The 20,573-nt window shown below is 36.9% G+C and overlaps 1 protein-coding gene across 15 annotated transcripts in view; it reads right to left on the bottom strand.

Moving 5' to 3' along the window:
- SETDB2 (SET domain bifurcated histone lysine methyltransferase 2) overlaps positions 1–20,573 on the bottom strand; it is a 62,455-nt gene that overhangs the window by 41,464 nt on the left and 418 nt on the right. For 7 of the 15 annotated variants that reach the window (XM_053665361.1, XM_053665358.1, XM_053665364.1 and 4 more), the window contains exons 2-4: positions 20,209–20,296; positions 11,694–12,024; positions 10,751–10,864 (exon numbers count right to left, since the gene is read on the bottom strand). In XM_053665361.1, coding sequence (XP_053521336.1) covers positions 10,751–10,864; positions 11,694–11,709 — 130 coding nt within the window. In that variant the 5' untranslated portion in view covers positions 11,710–12,024; positions 20,209–20,296. Of the gene's footprint in view, positions 1–3,068; positions 3,235–10,750; positions 10,865–11,020; positions 11,276–11,693; positions 12,025–17,786; positions 17,905–20,208; positions 20,393–20,427; positions 20,572–20,573 lie in introns of those variants that run through there. The other 8 variants (XM_053665359.1, XM_053665360.1, XM_053665368.1 and 5 more) reach the window with 8 other exon arrangements.

Raw genomic sequence — 20,573 nt, 5'->3', positions numbered from 1 at the left:
GAGCAAGATGACATCTACGTGAGGATGGTTCAGGGTTGGAGGCATAAAGTAAAAATGAGAAATGACTCGCAGACATTGACAACAGGGTGGTGATTGTGGGGTGTGTGGAGAATATAAGGGGGATAAATAGTAATGGAAAAAATACAATAAAAATTTTTAAATAAAAGAATAAGGCAATCAAAATAAATTTGCAAAAGCCAAATCTAACTTAAACCATGTGTAAGAGTAACAAAAATATATAAAATGTTAAACACTATTTTTTAAGTTAATGTATAAAATGTTAAAATCAATTAATGAGGACAATGGAGGAACATAATAATTGCACATTGGAGAAGACATTAGGATTAATGAAATACCATTAAGTTTACAAAACAAAAACATTTTCCTTAATGAAAATTACATCTAAGACATGTAAGTTTTGTAAAGGAGTGAGAATCTTTCTAAGAGTCTTGGGCCTCAAGAGTCCTAAAACTCTCCCTGGCAAAGTCACCATACCCATAAGGGAACCCTGGCTAATTATGGCTGTTGCCACCACAGCAGCCTCAGGAGGGGTGTTATTTCCCAGTTAACATTCTGGCTAGATGTGTACTACACAAGACAGCCTATCTTTAATTCCCACTGGCACTGCTCAGAGAAGGTTTCAACATTTAAAACAATGTTACAACAAAAGTGATGAGAATTGTAGAGGCAGGCAGTGACCATGGCATGAAGCTAATAAATCTTATTTTTATAAGGAAGCCTATAGGGAGCCACTTGAGACGTACAAGCACCTTATGGTATGATGACATTTGCTTCTTTTATCACTCATGTGGCAGAGAAAAGAGGGAAGAGGCGAGAATGATTTTTAAGTTTCTGACTCAGGCAACTGTAAGTATAGTAATGGTATTCATTGAAATGGAATAAAGGTGGAGGCACATATGAGAAATTCAAGTAGGGTGAGTAAAATGAATAAAAAGATACACAAACTTTGTAGTCAATAGCAGGCAATGTTGCTGGAGCCACTAAGCAGATATGATTACAGAGAATGTGCACAGAATGAGAAGAGGGTTTTCTTGTAGACTACCAACATGTAAGGGAGAGTACAGTAAGGAATCATGGAGACAGGAGCAAACAGGTAGAAGCAGCATCTCAAGAATCAATGGAAGAACAGGAGTAATTAAAAATCTGCACTTTGGAATTCAGATGTAGGTTTGAATCCCAACACTGACACTTAATTAGCTGTGTGATCATACCTGCAAAATGAAAAATAATAGATCTACCTCAGAGTTAATGCACAAATAAGCACACAAAAGCAAAAAAATCTGTATATACAAAGGGACCCCCCAAAATACTGGAATTATCTTCTGGAGGGCAGGCCCCTTGTAGTACAGGCTTCCACCACTATGTGTGTTCTACAAACCCATGTATATCAGCTGGCATTGTTGTAAGAGGCTGTGTTCAGCTTCAGTGAATTTTTTTTGAAGACTCAACACATTTGCCCATTTCATGATGGGTGATTTAGGAGCACACCTGCCCATACTATGCTGGGTATTTGAGTTTTTAACCAAAAACAGCATGACCCCCGTGTCCCACCCTCCCTATTCAACCAATCTCACCCAAGCAACTTTTTTTTTGTTTCCCTGGATGAAAACAGTCTTCAAAAGAAAATGTTTTTTGCTAATGTGTAAGAGACGAAACAAAAAGCAGCAGAAACACTAAAAGCCATCAACATCGACAATGAGCAGTGGAATAAAATGTCTCAATAGATGTACTGCATCAATAGAGGTGAGTGAAGTTGAAACGTGTAATACACAATTTTTAAAAACATTTTATTTATTTGCATGGGCTGCGAACCAAAGGGTTACTGGCTCTATTCCTAGTCAACACACACCTGGGCTGCGGGCCAGGTCCCCAGTAGGAGCGTGGCAAGAGGCAACCACACATGGATGTTTTTCTCCCTATCTTTCCCCTCTCTCTTAAAAATAAATTAATAAAACCTTTTTAAAAGAGGTTTTATTTATTTTTAGAGAGAGTCAAAAGGGAAGGAGAAAGAGAGGGAGAGAAACATCCATGCGTGGTTGTCTCTTGCGTACACCTACTGGGGGATTTAGCCTGCAACCCAGGCATGTGTGAATTGGGAATAGAGCCAGTTGATGCTTTGGTTCACAGACCAGCACTAAATCCACGAAGCCACACTACCCAGAACTAAATACACAATTTTTAAATAAATAAATTCCGTTTGGGTGATACTTCCTCATAATTTAAAAGGGAATACAGTCTTAGACAAAAGGAATTAAGTTTTAAATGTGGAATTTTAGTGACCATTCAGCTAGGTAGAGCAGGGCTTTCTCAGAATCCTTAAAATCATTAAGTTTTTCACTGACCAACAACCAACAAAAACCACTGCTTTTAGGCAAAACTATTTGTAAAACACATAATTGATTATTGTTCCCATGATTCTCATGTACATGAATCATTACTTCACACTAGTGATCTGTCTTTATTTGAGATGGACACCTAGAAAGGAAGGATTTTAAAAGATATTTAGAAATAGCTTTTGATAGCATTACAATACTCTGTTAAACTCCAGGCTATAGAAAATAGCGATACTGAAAGATAGCAGTCAGGACTTAAATGAATTTTTTTCAGTGACTATCATTTAAAACTGTTAGAGCCCTGGCTCAGTTGATTGGAGCATCCTCCTATAGGACAAAAGGCTTCGGGTTTAATTCTCGGTCAGGGCATTCATAGGTTATGGGTTCAATATCCAGACAGGGAACACACATGAAGCAACTGATTGATGTTTCCCTTTCACATCAATGTTTCTCTCTCTCCCTTCTCCCCATCCTCTCTCTCTAAAAATCAGAAAACATTTCCTTAGGTAAGGATTTAAAAATGATTAAATAAAAATAAAAGTTAGAAATATCAACACATGATACCAAATGATTCTGACAGGAAGCACTTAATAATGAATGATAAAAAGTAAAAAGGGTAAAGACTTAATTTTGGAATGGATTAATAACAAGGGCACTGCCAATATAATTTAAGAAAATAAAGTCAATTAGAAAATACTGAACCTATCTGCTTACAGAATAAATAAATGTAATTCAGTAATTCATATTTATTTGTTCTGGGTTTTTAATATGTTTTTCTTTTTCTGATATCATTATCTTATACTGCTAGGTTTATTTCTTGTATTTCAATGGTTCTTATTTCTCATCTCTTCCTTCTTGATCATTCTTCTTCATCTTCTTCCTATGGAAAATTTAACCACAGTAGTATTAAGTGAGATAAGAGGTAATAAACCTATCTGATAAATGAGATTAAGAGATTCAGTTAATAACTTTTTTAAACTGAGACTCATAAGAAGAAACAAAGGGACTTCTGCCAAGATGGAGGCGTAGGTGGAAACACTGTACCTTCTCACACAACCAAGTTTAAAGACAACAAAATTTTAGTAACAAAAAATGCAACTGAAACACAGAAAATTGAATCATATGGAAGTTCAACAACAATGAACCTTTTAGCCAGACCGGTAAGAGGGGGTGGAGCCAGCGCCTAGCAGAGCGGGATTTCGCAAGAAAACTTGGTCAGACCGACCCAGGCGCGCACTCAGGCAATGGTTGGTGGATCCCAGGCGAGGGGTTGCAACCCAGTGAGGGCACAATCTGGCAGGCTGACCGCGGTCACATATTCACACACAGAAACCAGCGAAGGAGCAAGCATTGAGACAGACCTAGCAGGCCCCAGCGGCAGGAAGCAGCCGCGGGGACCTCCATTGTCCCGCTCTGGCCCCGCCCTCACATATGGAGTAACAACCCAGCAACCTGGGCGGCCCTGTCCTGGTGAACACCTAAGGCTCTGACCCTCATACTTAATGGTGCGAACAAACCAAAACATGGCCCAAGAACTCAAAGCCCCAGAGCCAATAACTCTAAGCGACCAAGAAATAGCCAAACTTTCAAATGCACAGTTCAAAACACTGCTGATCAGGATGCTCAAAGAACTGGTTGATTTTAGTCACAAATTAGATGAACATATGAAGGCTAAACTAATTAAAATGAAGGGAAATGCACAGGAAACCAATAGTGATGGAAAGGAAACTGAGACTCATATCAAGGGAGTGGACCAGAAGGAAGAAAAAAATGACCATCAGAAAAAAATGAAGAAACAAAAATTCAAAATAATGAGGAGAGGCTTAGGAACCTCCAGGACATCTTTAAATGTTCCAACATCCATTTATAGGGGTACCAGAAGCGGAAAAGGAACAGCCACCAGTGGAAAACTTATTTGAACAAATAATAAAGGAGAACTTCCCCAATCTGGCAAAGGAAATAGACTTCCAGGAAATCCAGGAAGCTCAGAGTCCCAAGGAAGTTGGACCCAAGAAGGAACACACCAAGGCACATCATAATTACATTAGCCAAGATTAAAATGAAGGAGAGAATCCTAGAAGCAGCAAGAGCTAAGGGGACAGTCACCTACAAAGGAGTTCCCATCAGACTGTCAGCTGATTTCTCAAAAGAGACCTTACAGGCAAGAAGGGGCTGGAAAGAGGTATTCCAAATCATGAAAACCAAAGATCTACAACCAAGATTGCTCTACCCAGCAAAACTTTCATTTAGAATGGAAGGACAGATAAAGTGCTTCTCAGATAAGACCAAATTCAAGGAGTTCATCATCACCAAGCCCTTATTATATGAAATGTTAAAGGGACTTACCTAAGAAAAAGAAGATAAAAAAGATGAACAGTGAAAGGACAGCAAACTTACAGTTATTAACAACCACACCTAACACAAAAGCAAACTAAGAGGACAGCTAGATCAGGAGCAGAATCATAGAAATGAAGATCTCAAGGAGGGTTAGCAACAGGGGAGTGGGAGGAGGAAAAGGGGGGAGAAGATACAGAGAATAAGTAGCATAGATGGTAGGTAGAAAATAGGGGGGAGGGTAAGAACAGTATGGGAAATATAGAATCTAAAGAAGATTGAAACAGGTGGTCATAAACTAAAGGGGGGAAATGGTGGGGGAGGGGGGTGCAGGGGAATGAAGGGGAGGAAACAGAGCAACTGTAATGGCATAATCAATAAAATTTAAAAAATAAATGGAAAAAAGTGAAATAAAAACAGAAGAAACATATAACTTTCATTTTCAACTGTATACTGTATAGATAGGTGGTTACTACAATGTAAACAATTTTAGTTTCTTGCCCCTTTACTTTTTTGTGCATTGTATGCATGCTGAGGATTATAATCTAGAATTGCGAACATTTCAGTACATTTCACTAGAGGACAGTTATAAGGAGTACAGAAACAGGTGTTCAATTGACAATCAAATTAGTGTACTATCACTGCTGCTATTTGCCTCCAGAAATGAAGAGTACTATCTAAATGAAGAGTACTTTTTTAGACAGCTACTGTCTGTCTAAACTTGCTCCCTTACTTAGATATGATTATTTATTACAAGAGCATAATCACGAAGAAGTACAGCAGCTTAGTAAAGAAGGAAGGCAAATTATATAGTTACACTATATGTCTCTCAATCTCACTTCAGATAGACCATCTTTGTAAACAGGCAATGCTCATGAATCACACTGGTTTAAACTTATTCACTAAGTGAATATATATGGAGTACTTACCAAGTACATTGATAATGTCCTAGGTACACAGAGATATATTCATTTCTATAAAAAGCTTTATTTCTATATATTCATTGAGGAGCTTCAAGAACAGTAGTCTAGAGGATCTCTAAGACATCTTGGAGCCTATGATCAATCAGCAAAGTATGGTCTATGACCTTTTGGGGAGTCTCCAAACCTACTCAAAGAATATGCTAGGTCAAACTATTTTTACAGTAATACCAAGACATTATTTGCCCCTTTTTCCTATATTGATACTGATGGTACAAAAGCACTGGCGAGTGTTGCTTTTATCATGAATTAAGGAAGGCACCAAGTACCAATAAGTCACTGTATTCTTCACCACCAATTTCACTTAAGAATGTTTGACCCGTAAGCTAAATTATCTGGGTTTTTTTTCATGAAAGCTACTTTTCCTTAAAAGAACCAAGAATAAAATTATGGTTTTTTGGACTTGGTTGTTTGGCATACATTTCTTTGAAAAATGAACAAACTGAGACTATCACTTGAAGGACAGAACTGACAGCATTTGTTGCTAATAATGCTGGTTCAAACTGCCAATGTAAAACTGGAAATTTGGAAATCTTGCACCTGCCATGGTAAGTTGACAGTTTCTCAATAATTAATCACTTTATGATGATATTGGTAGCAATATTAAGAAACATGATTTTTAAGTATATGATAAAATATGTCAGCACTTGGAAAAATCTGTATTATTCACTGAACCAGTATCTTCTAAGTGGCCAATGCATGATGCTATAAATCATACATGTGTAAAAGAGCCAAAGTACAAGACAGTGCTCGCTTTGGCAGCACATATACTAAAATCAAAGTGCAACACAGACTAATGAATTTTAATGCAACATAGTATAAAGACACGTACTGATATAATTTCAGAGTCTATACTATAACCTTGAAGGAATGACTACTTGTTGATTTCTGGAGTTGTAGTAAAGGAAAATATCCACAATTATCTGAAAGGCTATTAAGATATTCTTTCTTCCTTTTTCCAATTCCTTGTCTGTGTGAAGCCTCATTTTTATAATACACTTTAGCCAAAGCAACATACCACAACAGACCAGAATCTCTCTTTTATTAAGCCAACTACTAAAGAAATTTATAAAAAGAAAAACAATGTTCTTTTCACTAATTTTTGCTTTAGAAAATAGTTATTTCTCTTCCGCCAAGATGGAGACGTAGATGGAGGATCCACCTCGCCTCTGTGCACAACCAAATCTAAGAACAACTATTTTTAACAGCAGTCACAACCAAGCCACACGGAAAATCGACAATACGGAGTCCAAAGGACAACTAGATACTCGGCTGGACCGGTATGAGGAGCGAGGCCAGCAGCGGAGCAGGTTAGCAAGAAAAAATTCCCGGGGCGGTGCGCAGTGCGCGCAGGCAACGGAGGGCGCTGATCCCAGCGAGCTGGCTTCCGGAGCTCACAGGGAAGAGGCGCGGTGGGTCGGTCGGTGGGTCGGTCGGTCGCGCGCATTTACGTGCGGAGAAACCAGTGAGAAGGGAAACCCGCGCCGTGCAGCAGGCTCGCACAGTTCCGATCGGATAAACAAGCCCGAGGCGTGTGAGTGACTGGATGCGCTGGGCTAGCGAAGAGGAACGCCATTGCTCCCTCTCTGACCCCGCCCCCACACACAGCGTCACAAACCAGCGACCTGGGTCGCCCCATCCTGATAAACAACTAAGGCTTCGCTCCGCTCACTTAACAGCACGAATAGACCAAAAATGGCTCTAGGACAACTCAGAGCCCCAGAACCGATAGACCTAAGTGATGAAGAAATAGCCAGTCTTTCAGATGCACAGTTCAAAACACTGGTTATAAGGATCCTTACAGAACTGGTTGATTTTAGTCACAAATTAGAGAAACATATGGAAGCTAAATTAATTGAAATGAGTGGTGATACAAAAGATACCAATAGTAATGGAAAGAAAATTGGGACTCAAATCAAGGGAGAGGACCAGAAGGAAGAAAAAAATGATCAAACAGAAAGGAATGAAGAAATAAGAATTCAGAAAAATGAGGAGAAGCTTAGGAACCTCCAGGACATCTTTAAACGTTCCAACATCTGAATTATAGGGGTACCAGAAGGGGGAAAGGCACAACCACCAGTTGAAAAATTATTTGAACAAATAATAAAGGAGAATTTCCCCAAGATGGCAAAGGAAATAGACTTCCGAGAAATCCAGGAAGCTCAGAGAGTCCCAAAGAAGTTGGACTCAAGAAGGAACACACCAAGGCACATCATCATTACATTAGCCAAGATTAAAATGAAGGAGAGAATCCTAGAAGCAGCAAGAGCTAAGGGGACAGTCACCTACAAAGGAGTTCCCATCAGACTGTCAGCTGATTTCTCAAAAGAGACCTTACAGGCAAGAAGGGGCTGGAAAGAGGTATTCCAAATCATGAAAACCAAAGATCTACAACCAAGATTGCTCTACCCAGCAAAACTTTCATTTAGAATGGAAGGACAGATAAAGTGCTTCTCAGATAAGACCAAATTCAAGGAGTTCATCATCACCAAGCCCTTATTATATGAAATGTTAAAGGGACTTACCTAAGAAAAAGAAGATAAAAAAGATGAACAGTGAAAGGACAGCAAACTTACAGTTATTAAGAACCACACCTAAAACAAAAGCAAACTAAGAGGACAGCTAGATCAGGAGCAGAACCATAGAAATGAAGATCTCATGGAGGGTTAGCAACAGGGGAGTGGGAGGAGGGGAAGGGGGGAGAAGGTACAGAAAATAAGTAGCATAGACAGTAGATAGAAAATACATAGGGGGGAGGGTAAGAATAGTAGGGGAAATACAGAATCTAAAGAATTTGAGACACATGTTCATGAACTAAAGGGGGAAATGGTGGGGGAGGGGTATGCAGGGTGGAGGGGAAGGGAGGGGGGAATAGAGCAAATGTAATGGCATAATCAATAAAAAAATAAATTAAAAAAAAGAAAATAGTTATTTCTCACAAATATATAAATTCACATTATTATTTGGTTTATTTATTATTTATTTATTTTTAGACAGAGGGGAAGGGAAGGAGAAAAGGAGAGAAACATCAATGTATGGTTGCCTCTCGCATGCCCCCTAACAGGGGACCTGGTCTGCAACCCAGATATGTGCCCTGATTGGGAATTGAACCAGCCAGCAGCCCTTTGGTTCACTGGACTCAATCCACTGAGCCACACCAGCCAATTTTTTAAAATTTATAAATTTTTTTAAAAATGAGCCAATTAATATTTTGAAAAATCTTGGTTTCACATTCTAACACAGAAAATATGAAAATGTATTATCCACATAAACAAAAGCTATAGGGGTTTTAAATACTTTTAAGAGTATAAAGTAGTTCTGAGAGTAAAAGAATGTTTAAGAACCACTGGCCTAGAAATGGTCCAGTGAAATCAGTACTATGTGATCTATTTAACAATCCACATATTACAAGTTCATTAAAACTATTCTGTGCAATCTGTAATGGTGGATACATGACATTATACATTTGTCAAAACCCGAAGAACTTTAAAGCACAAAGAGTAAACCTTTCTGTATGTAAATTTTAAAGTATAATTTAAGAGGTTAGGGATCCCAGGAAGGAATGTAATAAGAGAATCTAACTATTAAAAAATATACATACAGCCTCACTAAAGGGCAAGGTGGAAAAGGCACTGACCTAAATAACTTTAAAAATTAATAGAGTATATGAGACTAAAAGTAACAGGAAGTGTGCACAAACACTGTAGTTTCCTACCTAGGAATAAATGTATACTTATTTTTAAAAATTATTTATTTATTTTTAGAGAAAGGAGAAAGAGTGAGAGAAACATCAATGTGTGGTTGCTTCTCATGCATCCCCTACTGGGGACCTGGTCTGCAACACATGTGCCTTAACTAGTAATAGAACCTGCAACCCTTTGGTTCCCAGGCTGGCACTCAATCCACTAAGCCACACCATCCAGGGTTAAATGTACATTTCTGATACTGCTATACATATATATGTATACCTCATCTTATTGTACTTCATTTATTATACTTACACATATTGCATTTTCTACAAATTGAAGGCAAGACCCTACACTAGCAAAAAAGTCATGACTTTCTTTGATACTTATTGTGGTGGTCTGGAATCCAACTGGTAGTATCTCCAAGGGATGCTTGTATACGGGAATTGAGCAATTAAACAAATGGATAACAGATGGCTAGAGCCACATTTCTTACTGTTGGAGTGGGCGTATACAGATAAACAAGGAAAGCAGACTAAAATGACCCATGTGGTAATGGATTAGAGTTGGAGACATCAATATAAACTCATGTTGAACACATATGACTACATACAGAAATATAGCTATGTGTATATATATATATATATAGTTTACTATACACATTTGTATTAGTTTACATGTATATATATTTCCATGCTCTATCAGCTGAGCACTTATGTTAGTATACATGTATATATATTCCCATGATCTGTAAGCTGAGAGAGCCTAAAGCAACAGGACCCAGCAACAAAGAGCATACCTATTGCCCAGACCTTGGTTTCTAATACCATTTTCCAATAAAAGGAACCAGGGATAATTCAAGAAATGGCTGATTCTAGGGCTGGCACAGAAAATATACATGAGCCTGGAGTATCTTATAATACCAGAATATAAGGAAGTACTAAAAAACAAAATGAGACAAAACCCGCCTACATTAATAAGGGTATGTTAAGGGGACAGAGAGCCAACTGAAAGAGCTCCCAATGGCCAATCCTAGAACAATTCGAGTGACAAAATAAAACAGTACTAGATTATAACTCAAAGTATTTTATACTTTGAGTTATATCTACTACTCCATACTGATATAAATAAATGATTGAAAAAATACAAAGGTGGAGGAAAGGAGACAAATCCCTCTTGCAGAATAATTCCAAATAATTGATGTAGATATTCTGCTCTGAAAGAAGGGGAGCATACATCACAGCTTAAGTGTGTGCTGCACATAGTGATTTACTGTCAAAGAGTACAATAGGGAAAGGGAGATAAAACCAGAACCTTGGCTGGTGTGGCTCAGCGAATTGAGTACTGGCCTGTGAAGTGAAAGGTCGCTGATTCAATTCCTGTTCGGGGTACATACCTGGCTTGTGGGCCCAGGTCCTCAGTTGGGGGCATGTGAGAGGCAACTGATTGATGTATATCTTGCACATCACATCAATGTTTCTCTTCCTCTCTTTTCCCCTCCCTTCCCTCTCTGTAAAAAAATAAAGTAAAATATTTTTAAAACTAGAATTTACAATGGAGAAATCAGATACCATTTTTAAGCTAGGTGATCAAGCTCAGTAGCAACAAGTGAGAAACCATGCTGATAAATACAACCTTGATATGATGTGGTAAAATGGCACTTTACCTTCCATAACCTTATAAATCCCGGTCTTATCATGAGAAAAAAATGTAAGTCAAGAATTCCAATAGAGGGTATTAGAAGCTCAGATACTAAAAAAGTAGCTGGATACAAATTTCTACAAAATCAAAAACAAAGAAAGTCTGAGAAACTGTCACATCTAAGAGGACCCTAAGGAGACATGACAAGTTAATGTAATGTGGTATCCTGGATGGGATCCTGGAACAGAAAAAGACATCAGGTAACAACTAAATAAACAGGAATAAACCATAGAATTTAGTTCATAATAATGGTCAGTTCAGGTTTATTAATTGTAACAAATGTACCAACCAAATATAAGATGTTAATCATAGGCAAAACTGGGAGCAAGGAATATGGGAACTCTGTTTTAGCCTCTCAATTTTTCTGTAGATACAAATGGTTTCTAAAGAATAAATATTTTTTAAAGTACCTTAAAGTACTGACTTTGCATTACAGATACTTACACAATTAATTATGAACAAATGAAACTGTTGGCCACATCAAAATGTACCCTTAATTCCTTCTAATTCAGAAAGGCACTTGCAGTGAAACACCTTGAAAATTCCACTATTCAGCTTCATGAAGTAGTCTACATACTTTTTCTTTTGTAGTCTACATACTTTTAAACATAAAGTTTAACAATGGATTTTCAACTTACCATTTCTTTCTCCCATCTTTGGTGTTGTTCATAAACATAAAACTCTTCAAAATTAACTTTATCAAATGGGTGAATCACTTTGATGGAGAATATAACTGGAATCCAACTGTGGTGTCTATGAAATTTGCAGTCCTCAGAGAAAAATAAATCATTATACCACTCTAAACCCAGTATTCTGTGATATTTGAATGTTCAAATAGAAATTGTGATTAAAGAAACTTTAAGAATTAACTAGTCCAACATAGTGACAAGTCCATGAATCTTCATTGATTAAATATTTATAGCTGTATCAGACAACTCCATCTTTTGGTCCATAAATGCATAAAACATTCTGTAAAGAAAATAAAGAATGGTATAAAATTGTAAAGAATAAAATACATAAGAAGAGACTGTTATATAACAATAGCTCTACCTTTTAAAAATACCAGGATCTCTTATAAAAAAAGTACACATTAATTTAAAAAATGTATAAAATATCCAAATTAGAAAACTAGAGAAATTAAAAATTGCCCATATTTAGTAATTTATGTTAATTTTTAATTAACATAAACTATCCTCACTTTATAAATACTTTATAAAAACTTTTAAAATGGGCATAGAGTTGCAGTGAGAATAAGACTTAACCACTTAAAATAGTCCCTGGCACATACAAAGGACTCAATAAATACCAGCAGTAATTATTGTTCTTTCAGTAGGTATACTTTTCAAACAAAATCTAGAATTTAGTATATGTAATTTTTAAAATCTTTTCCTGGTAACATATAATGCACTTTCCCCGGTCATTAATATTTTTCTGTAATATGGCTTTTAAGTGTACAATATACTTTGGTCAATAATACATGTATTAAAATAAGCTAAAAAATTTTAATAACTAAAATTTAGTAAGTTATTAATTAGTACTATAAATAAACCTCTATATTAAACATTTATGTCATTTTTATTTTTTCAGTACTAATTAATGCTGGAATATGCTTTACGCATATCTATGTTTATTCCCTTAAGATATATACCTAGAAGTGGAACAGGTCAAAAAGAGATCAACAGTTTTCAGTCTCAAGACATTAGTCAACATATGATAAATTTTTCTCCCACTCCCACAGATATACTATTATTTTTTTTAATTTAAAACTATGTAGTCATGCTGAAAACAAAAAAGGAATTATTTATGGATCAAGTCTCTGAGACCTCTCTAGGGAAAGAAACAAAAGAGAAGCCGCAGAGATAATGTCAACCACCATAATACAGCACATTGAAGAGCAAAACCTCTCAGAGGAGATGAGTGCACATTTCAGAGACATCAAACCTCTGAGGAAAGCTATATCATGAAAAAGATTTAACAGACCCACAAATGAATGGATTTAAATTCAAGAGAAGAATAGAGCATCCTGAAAATAATTTTAAAACAAACGTTACTGTATTTAATATCCTCAAAGAACAAAAGAAAAAAACCTCATCCATGAAATAACGTACAATTTTGAAAAATAACCAATTAGATACTTATATTGAATATAAAAACAGTTGTTGCCCTGGCCAGTGGAGCTCAGCTGGTTGAAGTGTAGTCCTGTAAACCTAAAGGTTGTGTGTTCAATTCCCAATCAGGGCACATCCCTGAGTTGCAGATTTTGTCTCAATTAGGGTGAGTGCCAAGAAGCAACAGATTGATGTTTCTCTCTCATATCCATGTTATCTCCCCTCTCCCTCCCTTTTGCCTTTCTCTAAAATTAGTAAACATGTTCTCAAGTAAGTATTAAAAATAAAAACAGTTGTTGAATAAACTAAATAGATGACTAGATAATAGCACAAACTCAGATGAAGGGCCATTTGGTAAGCTCGAAGGCTGAGTTGAGTATAATTCACTCAAAACACTGAGCAAAGAAATAATAAGAGGAGGAATAAAATAGAATAAAGAGACCATAAAGACCAAGAATTTCTCAGAACTGGTAAACACATAAGCCCATCAGGGTCCACTGAGTACCAAGCAGGATAAAATTCTTAATACGCACCACTAAAAAAATCCATGGATAAACTTCAGAATATCAAGATAAAAGACAAAGTCTTAGAAGCTTCTAGAAAAATCTAGATTATCTGAAAGGAATGTGTAACAGACTGGTAATCAAATTTCTCATCAGAAATGCCAGATGTTAAAGGAATATAAGTCTGAGTAATATTCTGAATGCCAGAATACTATTTAAGCCAAGCTATATTTCAATACTTGAGATTAAAAACTTTTACACACATTCAAAGAGCCACTCAGAATCTCTGAAAGAAATAAGGAAGTACAGAATAAATAAAAACTAATCTGGAAGGAAGTACTGGGGTACAACAGCATGTGGGCAACTGAGTAAAACAAATTAATGCTAGATAAACACAGATTACCAATGGATGCTAATAACAAATGACACAAAAATGCTAGAAGACAGAACCACAGGAAATTATATTCTTTTCTGGAGTGGTGATGGAAGGGGCTTGTCAAAAAATCAGAAAAAATAAAGTAAAAGCAAGGGAAGTTCTTCATCGGCCGGATATCATTACGTATTTCCCCCCCTTTATTCCCCTCTGCCCTGCACCCACCTGCATTATCCATCTTTAGATCATGTCCATGGGTTGTACATATAAGTTCTTTGGCTTCTCTATTTCCTATACTATTCTTAACCTCCCCTTGCCTATTTTGTACCTACAATTTATGCTTCTTAGTCCCTGTACCTTTTCCCCAATTCTTCACGCCCTCCCTCCCCACTGATAATTCTCCATGGGATCTCCATTTCTGTGACTCTGTTCCTGTTCTAGTTGTTTGCTTAGTTTGTTTTTGTTTTTTAGGTTCAGTTATCATTAGTTGTGAGCTTGTTGTTATTGTACTCTTCACATTTTTTATCATATTTTTCTTAGACAAGTCCCTTTAACATTTCATGTAAGGGCTTGGTGATGATGAACACCTTTAACTTGACCTTATCTGGGAAGCACTTTATGTGCCCTTCCATTCCAAATGATAGCTTAGCTGGATAGAATAATTTTGGATGTACGTCCTTGCCTTTCATAATTTCAAATACTTCTTTCCAGCTCCTTCTTGTCTGCAAGGTTTCTTTTGAGAAATCAGCTGACAGTCTTATGGGAACTCCTTTGTAGGTAACTGTCTCCTTTTCTCTTGCTGCTTTTATAATTCTCTTATTTTTAATCTTGTGTAATGTAATTACGACATGCCTTAGAGTGTGCTTCCTTGGGTCCAACTTCTTCAGGACTCTCTGAGCTTCCTAGAAGTCTATTTCCTCTGCCGGATTTGGGAGGTTTTCCTTCACTAGTTTTTCAAATAAGTTTTCAATTTCTTGCTCTTCCTCTTCTCCTCTGGAACCCCTATGATTCAGATATTAGAATGTTTAAAGTTGTCCCAGGGGTTCCTAAGCCTCTCCTCATGTTTTTAAATTGTTTCTTTATTCTATTCTAGATGAATGTTTGTTTCTTCCTTCTGGTCCAAATTGATGATATGAGTCCCAGTTTCCTTCCCTTCACTGTTGATTCCTTGTACGTCTTTCTTCATTTCAATTTGTATAGCCTTTACTTTTTCCTCCATTTTGCAACCATACTCAACCATTTCTGTGAGCATCCTGATTAGCAGTATTTTGATCTCCGCATATGATAGGTTGGCTATCTCTTCATCACTTAGTTCCATTTTGAAGCTTGATCTGTTCTTTCATTTGGGCTCTTTTTTTTTTTTTTTTTTTGTCTTGGCAGAGATGTTATATTATAAGGGGCAAAGCCTTAGATATTTACCAGGTCAGATCAAACCAGGTCGCTGGGTTGTGGTGCTATATGTGGGGGAGTGGTTAAAGAGGGAACAATGCTGGTTACGGGGCTCTTTGTTGGCTTTCAGTCACTTCCCTCGCTACCCACAAACAAATTTGGCCTTTCTAGTGATGATTCCAGGTGGGTACATTCAGTGCATTCTAGGACCCCATGGGTTTCCTGAACTCTCCCGTAAGGCTGGGAATTTCTCCAGCTGCTGCAAGCCCTACAGGTTTTTACCACCAGAGAGAGACTTTGAGGCTTTATTTCCCCACACCAGATCCCTGAATGTGAGGTTTGTATAGCTCCACAATTGTATTTCCCTGTTATCTATACAGAAATGTCAGACCACCCAGTCTGCCAGCCACTGCCTTGCCCGTTTCCACCCCTCCTACCAGTCTGAATGAATGTTCTTTAACTTCTTGGTGGTTGGACTTCCATACAGTTCAATTGTCTGGCAGTTCTGGTTATTTTTTATTTTTAAATTTGTTGTTGTCCTTCTTTTGGTTGTGCAAGGAGACAAAGTATATCTACCTATGCCTCCATCTTGGCCAGAAGTCAATAAATAAAAATCTTAAAAAATAAAACAAAACAAAAAACCACAGGAAGTAAACCTCTGCAATGCAAAATTGTGTCATGGCCACAACATAACACACTAACATGTGCTGCAGAACATGATCCTTTTTAAAATCCTCCAATATAAACAACAAAACATGAAACTCTGGGATGACTCCGATTCCCTCTTTTCTGGATACCTCCATGGCTTCCAAGTCACTTTATTAGGCTCCCAGCACTCGGTCCAAGTCCGAAGGTGATTTTTTCAAAATGTGGATGGTCTCTTTCGAAATTACCACCAGCATTTCACCATCAAGTTTCTGGGAAATGGAAGCCCCCCCTCAAGGTCCTTAAGCAGTGACAGCTCAACTCTTCCTCCTGGAACTGGTCCCCAAAACTGTTAAGGGCTAGGAGAGACGAGAAGAGCCAGCTGAGGTAGAGTAGCTTTTGGAAATCATCCTCTTAATGTTACTATTAAAAAACTGGCTCTTGCCCCGACTGGTGTGGCTCAGTGAATTGTGTGCTGGCCTGTAAACAGAAAGGCCATGGGTTCCATTCCTGGTTAGGGCACATGCTTGGGTTGCAGACCAGGTCCCAGCTGGGGGCCTGCAGGAAGTAGTTGATCTCTGGCACATTGTTCTTTCTCTCCCTCTCTTTCTTCCTTCCATCCCCTCCCTCTAAAAGTAAATAAGTAAATCTAACAACAACAACAAAAAAGACAGATTCTCAGACTTTATTTCAAGTAAAGCCTAGCTATGATAGGTTTAAATAAAGAGATCCACTTAAATCATACAAAATATCACTGAAAGGTTGAATGAAAGGATGTGAAAAAAGACTTAACAGCAAATACAAGAAAGATTCACATCAAACAAAACAGAAGTTAATATGGAAACCAATAAAAAAGACAAAGAAATATTTCACACTGACAAAACAATTCACCATGACCATCTCACTGAAATTATGGACTTAATACAAAGTAGGCTCAAGAACAAAAAAATCTCAGTTAGAGGAATAAGTATGAGCCCTGGCTGTTGTGGCTCGGTAGATTGAGCGTCAGCCTGAGAACCAAACCAAAAGGTCACTGGTTTGATTCCCAGTCAGGGTACATGCCTGGGTTATGGGCCAGGTTCCCCAGATCCCCCAGTTGGGGGCTTGGGAGAGGCAACCAACTGATGTATCTTACACATTAATATTTTTTTCTCTCTCTCTAAACTCTTTCCCCTCTCTCTAAAAAGTAAATCAATAAAACCTTAAAAAATAAGCTGCATGCCACACATCCCCACCTTACTTCCAGCATACCATGTCCATAAAGTTTTATAGATGAATTCTACAAAATTCTTAGGGAACAGTTAATTTCTATAAGTATACAAAAGTTCCAGAGCAGGAAAAATATGGGAAGCTATTGAACTTTTTTTTTAAAGATTAGTATAACTTGACATGAAAAGAAAAAAAAACCCTCAAGGCCAAAAGCACTTATGGGTATAAAAGCAAAAACAGAAAGTAAAAGCATGCATTAGTAGACAAGTATATTATTAATGTAAGATTTATCCCAGGAATACTGAAAAAGTTTAACATTGGAAAGTTTCTCAATGTTAATTTTTACATTAACAGATAAATGAAGGAAAACTATCATCTGTGATACAAGAAAACAAAATAATTCAGAGGTCAACAACTATGGGAGGGAGGAGGGAAGAGGGCAAACTCCCAGCAAACTAATAATAAATAAAGAATTCTTTAACCCGACAAAGACTATTTACTTACCTAGCAGCAAAGCATTTTCATTCAAGTTAGGCACAGGATAAGGACATTTGCTACCACAACTCTTACTCAATATTGTACTGGATGGAAGTCTTGGAGAAAGGCAGTATAATAAAGAGACCTAAAGATTATAAATTTAAAAAATCTGTGAAATAAATAAGCAAAAACTAACAAAATAAAATTAAAAGCCAAGGAAAGAATTGGAAGAAAATGTAACATTTTAACAATGTTAACAAAAAAGGGACATAGCCAGCAGTCACAGAAAAATTTTTTAATTTTTTAAAAAACATTTTATTTATTTATTTTTAGAGAGAGGGGAAGGGAAGGAGAAAGAGTAGGAGAGAAACATCAATGTGTGGTTGCCTCCTATGTGTCTCCCACTGGGGACCTGGTCTGCAACCCAGGCATGTGCCCTGACTGGGAATTGAACTGGCAACCCTTTGCTTCACAGGCTTGCGCTCAATCCACTGAGCTACACCAGCCAGGGGTAAAATTTTTTAAATTATACATGATACACAGTATCCAGGACACATAAAGAACTCCTTCAATCATCAAGAAAAAGATAACTAAATAGGAAATGTGTACTTTAAAAAAAAAAAAAGAAATCTAAATAAATTATGGGTTAATAAACATGAATAGATATTGCAATCTTAGTAATCAGAGAATGAAATCTTTAAAAAATGAGTATCGTTTTCATTTGTCAGATGATCAAAAGGTAAGATAGTATCTTGTGTTGGTCTAGATCAGCAATTTCCTACCTTTCTCATCCCATGGCACACATAAACTAACTACTAAAATTCTGCAGTACACCAAAAAATGTATTATATTTTTTGCTGATTTGACAAAAAATATAATTTTGATTCATTCTCATCAGACAGCTACTGATGTCTGTTGGCTGTTGTCATTTTTTTTAACTTGATGCTCTATTTTAGTCAGTGCCCCTGAGTAAATAGTTGGGAATTGCATGTTCTAAAAAGTTCTTGGAGCACACCAGTTAAAAATCACTGGTCTACATTATAGGGAAAATGAATGGTAAGAAACTACTTATGAGATGTGTAAATTAGTAGAAATATTTTCAAGGAAAATGTGGTAAGACATTAAAAATGTCTATAACTTAAAACCAAGCAATTCTAGTTTTAGATATATATCTTTAGAAATAGTACAAGAAAACACATGCAAGGGCTGCCCTGCAAGGTGAAAAATTGGAAACAACCTAATGTCCATCAAAAGAATGGCAAATAATATATGCTATTCAGTACACGTCAAACAAAACAGAATTTAGTATGAAAACCAATAAGACACAAAAATAAGTATTTTACATTAACAGAGCAATTTAGTCATACACTAGAACACTATCCAACCTGAAATAAACCATGAATAACATAATGAGCTATAACATGCATATACTGCAAAACATCATCAGAGTTAGACTTATACAGTATACTAGTTCCCTTTGAAAAAATTATAAATGCATATATGCACCTACTGAGAATATATAAATACAAACGAGGACTTGAGGCTTTGTTGTGCAATTGGGGGAGGGAGAGCGAATTCAGGGATTGTGGATTGTTCTCTTTATATATCTGTAAAGTTCTAATTTTGTAAAAGGAAATGTAAAAGTATACTTAATTTAAAAAATATATATAATTTTCATAAAGGGACTGCCCATTTTAAAGCTTTCTGGAGCATCTTGCTAAACTGCTTTCAGAAAGGTTCCATCTATTTATACGTCCACCTACAGCATACAGCACACTCAGTAATAGCTTCTTTTTTTAAAAAAGCTCTCATCAGTATTGTTCATAACTCCTGAAAATTTTAAAGTAACTGAACTTACAAAAGTAAAACTTTTACTGGAGAAAATATGCAAAGATATAGTAAAGTGTATGTAAGAAAAATTTAAAATCACTCATAATTTCATGATCCAGAGACAACCAGTGTTACTATTTTGGAGTGTAACTTGATGTAAATTTTTTCATATTTTTCCCTTTCTCACTTTTTTTATTTTAGCAGAAAAGTAGTCAGTTTCACTTCAATTTGCGGTTCTTTTTCGTTTTTAAAAAATAGGGTCTTATGAAACTGTTACTATTTTGTTTCCTTATGTTTTAGTTTTAACAGTAAGGAACATAATTTGAGTATAAAGCATGTGTCAGGTACCTTTCTAAATACTACGCCCCTGTTCTTATTCTGCGTAACAATTAGACACATTAGCATGCTGCTTTTCTAGTGAAAGTGCCAGAAACAAAACATAAAGAACTAGGCACTACGGTTGCAGAGCCCATGTTCTTTTATTCCATTCTATCGTCAGTTATATATTTTCTTAGTCTTATTAATACATACAGAACAAACTGCAGGTTTCTACATGCGGAAGAGCACAGTTAATTACATACTGTTTCCTTATTTTATTACTCACTGGAAAACTACTTACGGGGTTGTGACGAATAAGTCAGATGCTCCTGGGATCTGAACTCAACTCCGTGATCTTGGATAAATGATTAGGTCTCGTGTAGCCTTACCTGTGAAATGGATCAGTGGTTAAACCTTCAAGTTTTGCTTCTTGATTTTATACTGCAGTCCACTTCCTGCAGGCCCCTTTTACAGCCTGTTTCCCAGTTGCTCAGTAATCACCTCACATTAATATATATACCGCAAGAGGGAGGCTGAAGTGGGGGTTGAGAATGCCGTGCTCCCGCAGTCCCTTCTCCAGCCGGGATCTGCACATGGGTGAAAGGAAGGAGGTTGCAAGGGCAACCTTACCCCACATACCCAGGTCCTGGGTCGAAGGACCCGTCT

This window comes from Artibeus jamaicensis, unplaced genomic scaffold (genome assembly GCF_021234435.1).
Source record: "Artibeus jamaicensis isolate MK-2021 breed Jamaican fruit bat unplaced genomic scaffold, CSHL_Jam_final contig_410, whole genome shotgun sequence".
Taxonomy (NCBI): Eukaryota; Metazoa; Chordata; class Mammalia; order Chiroptera; family Phyllostomidae; genus Artibeus; species Artibeus jamaicensis.
This window is presented reverse-complemented; position numbering and strand designations above follow the sequence as displayed.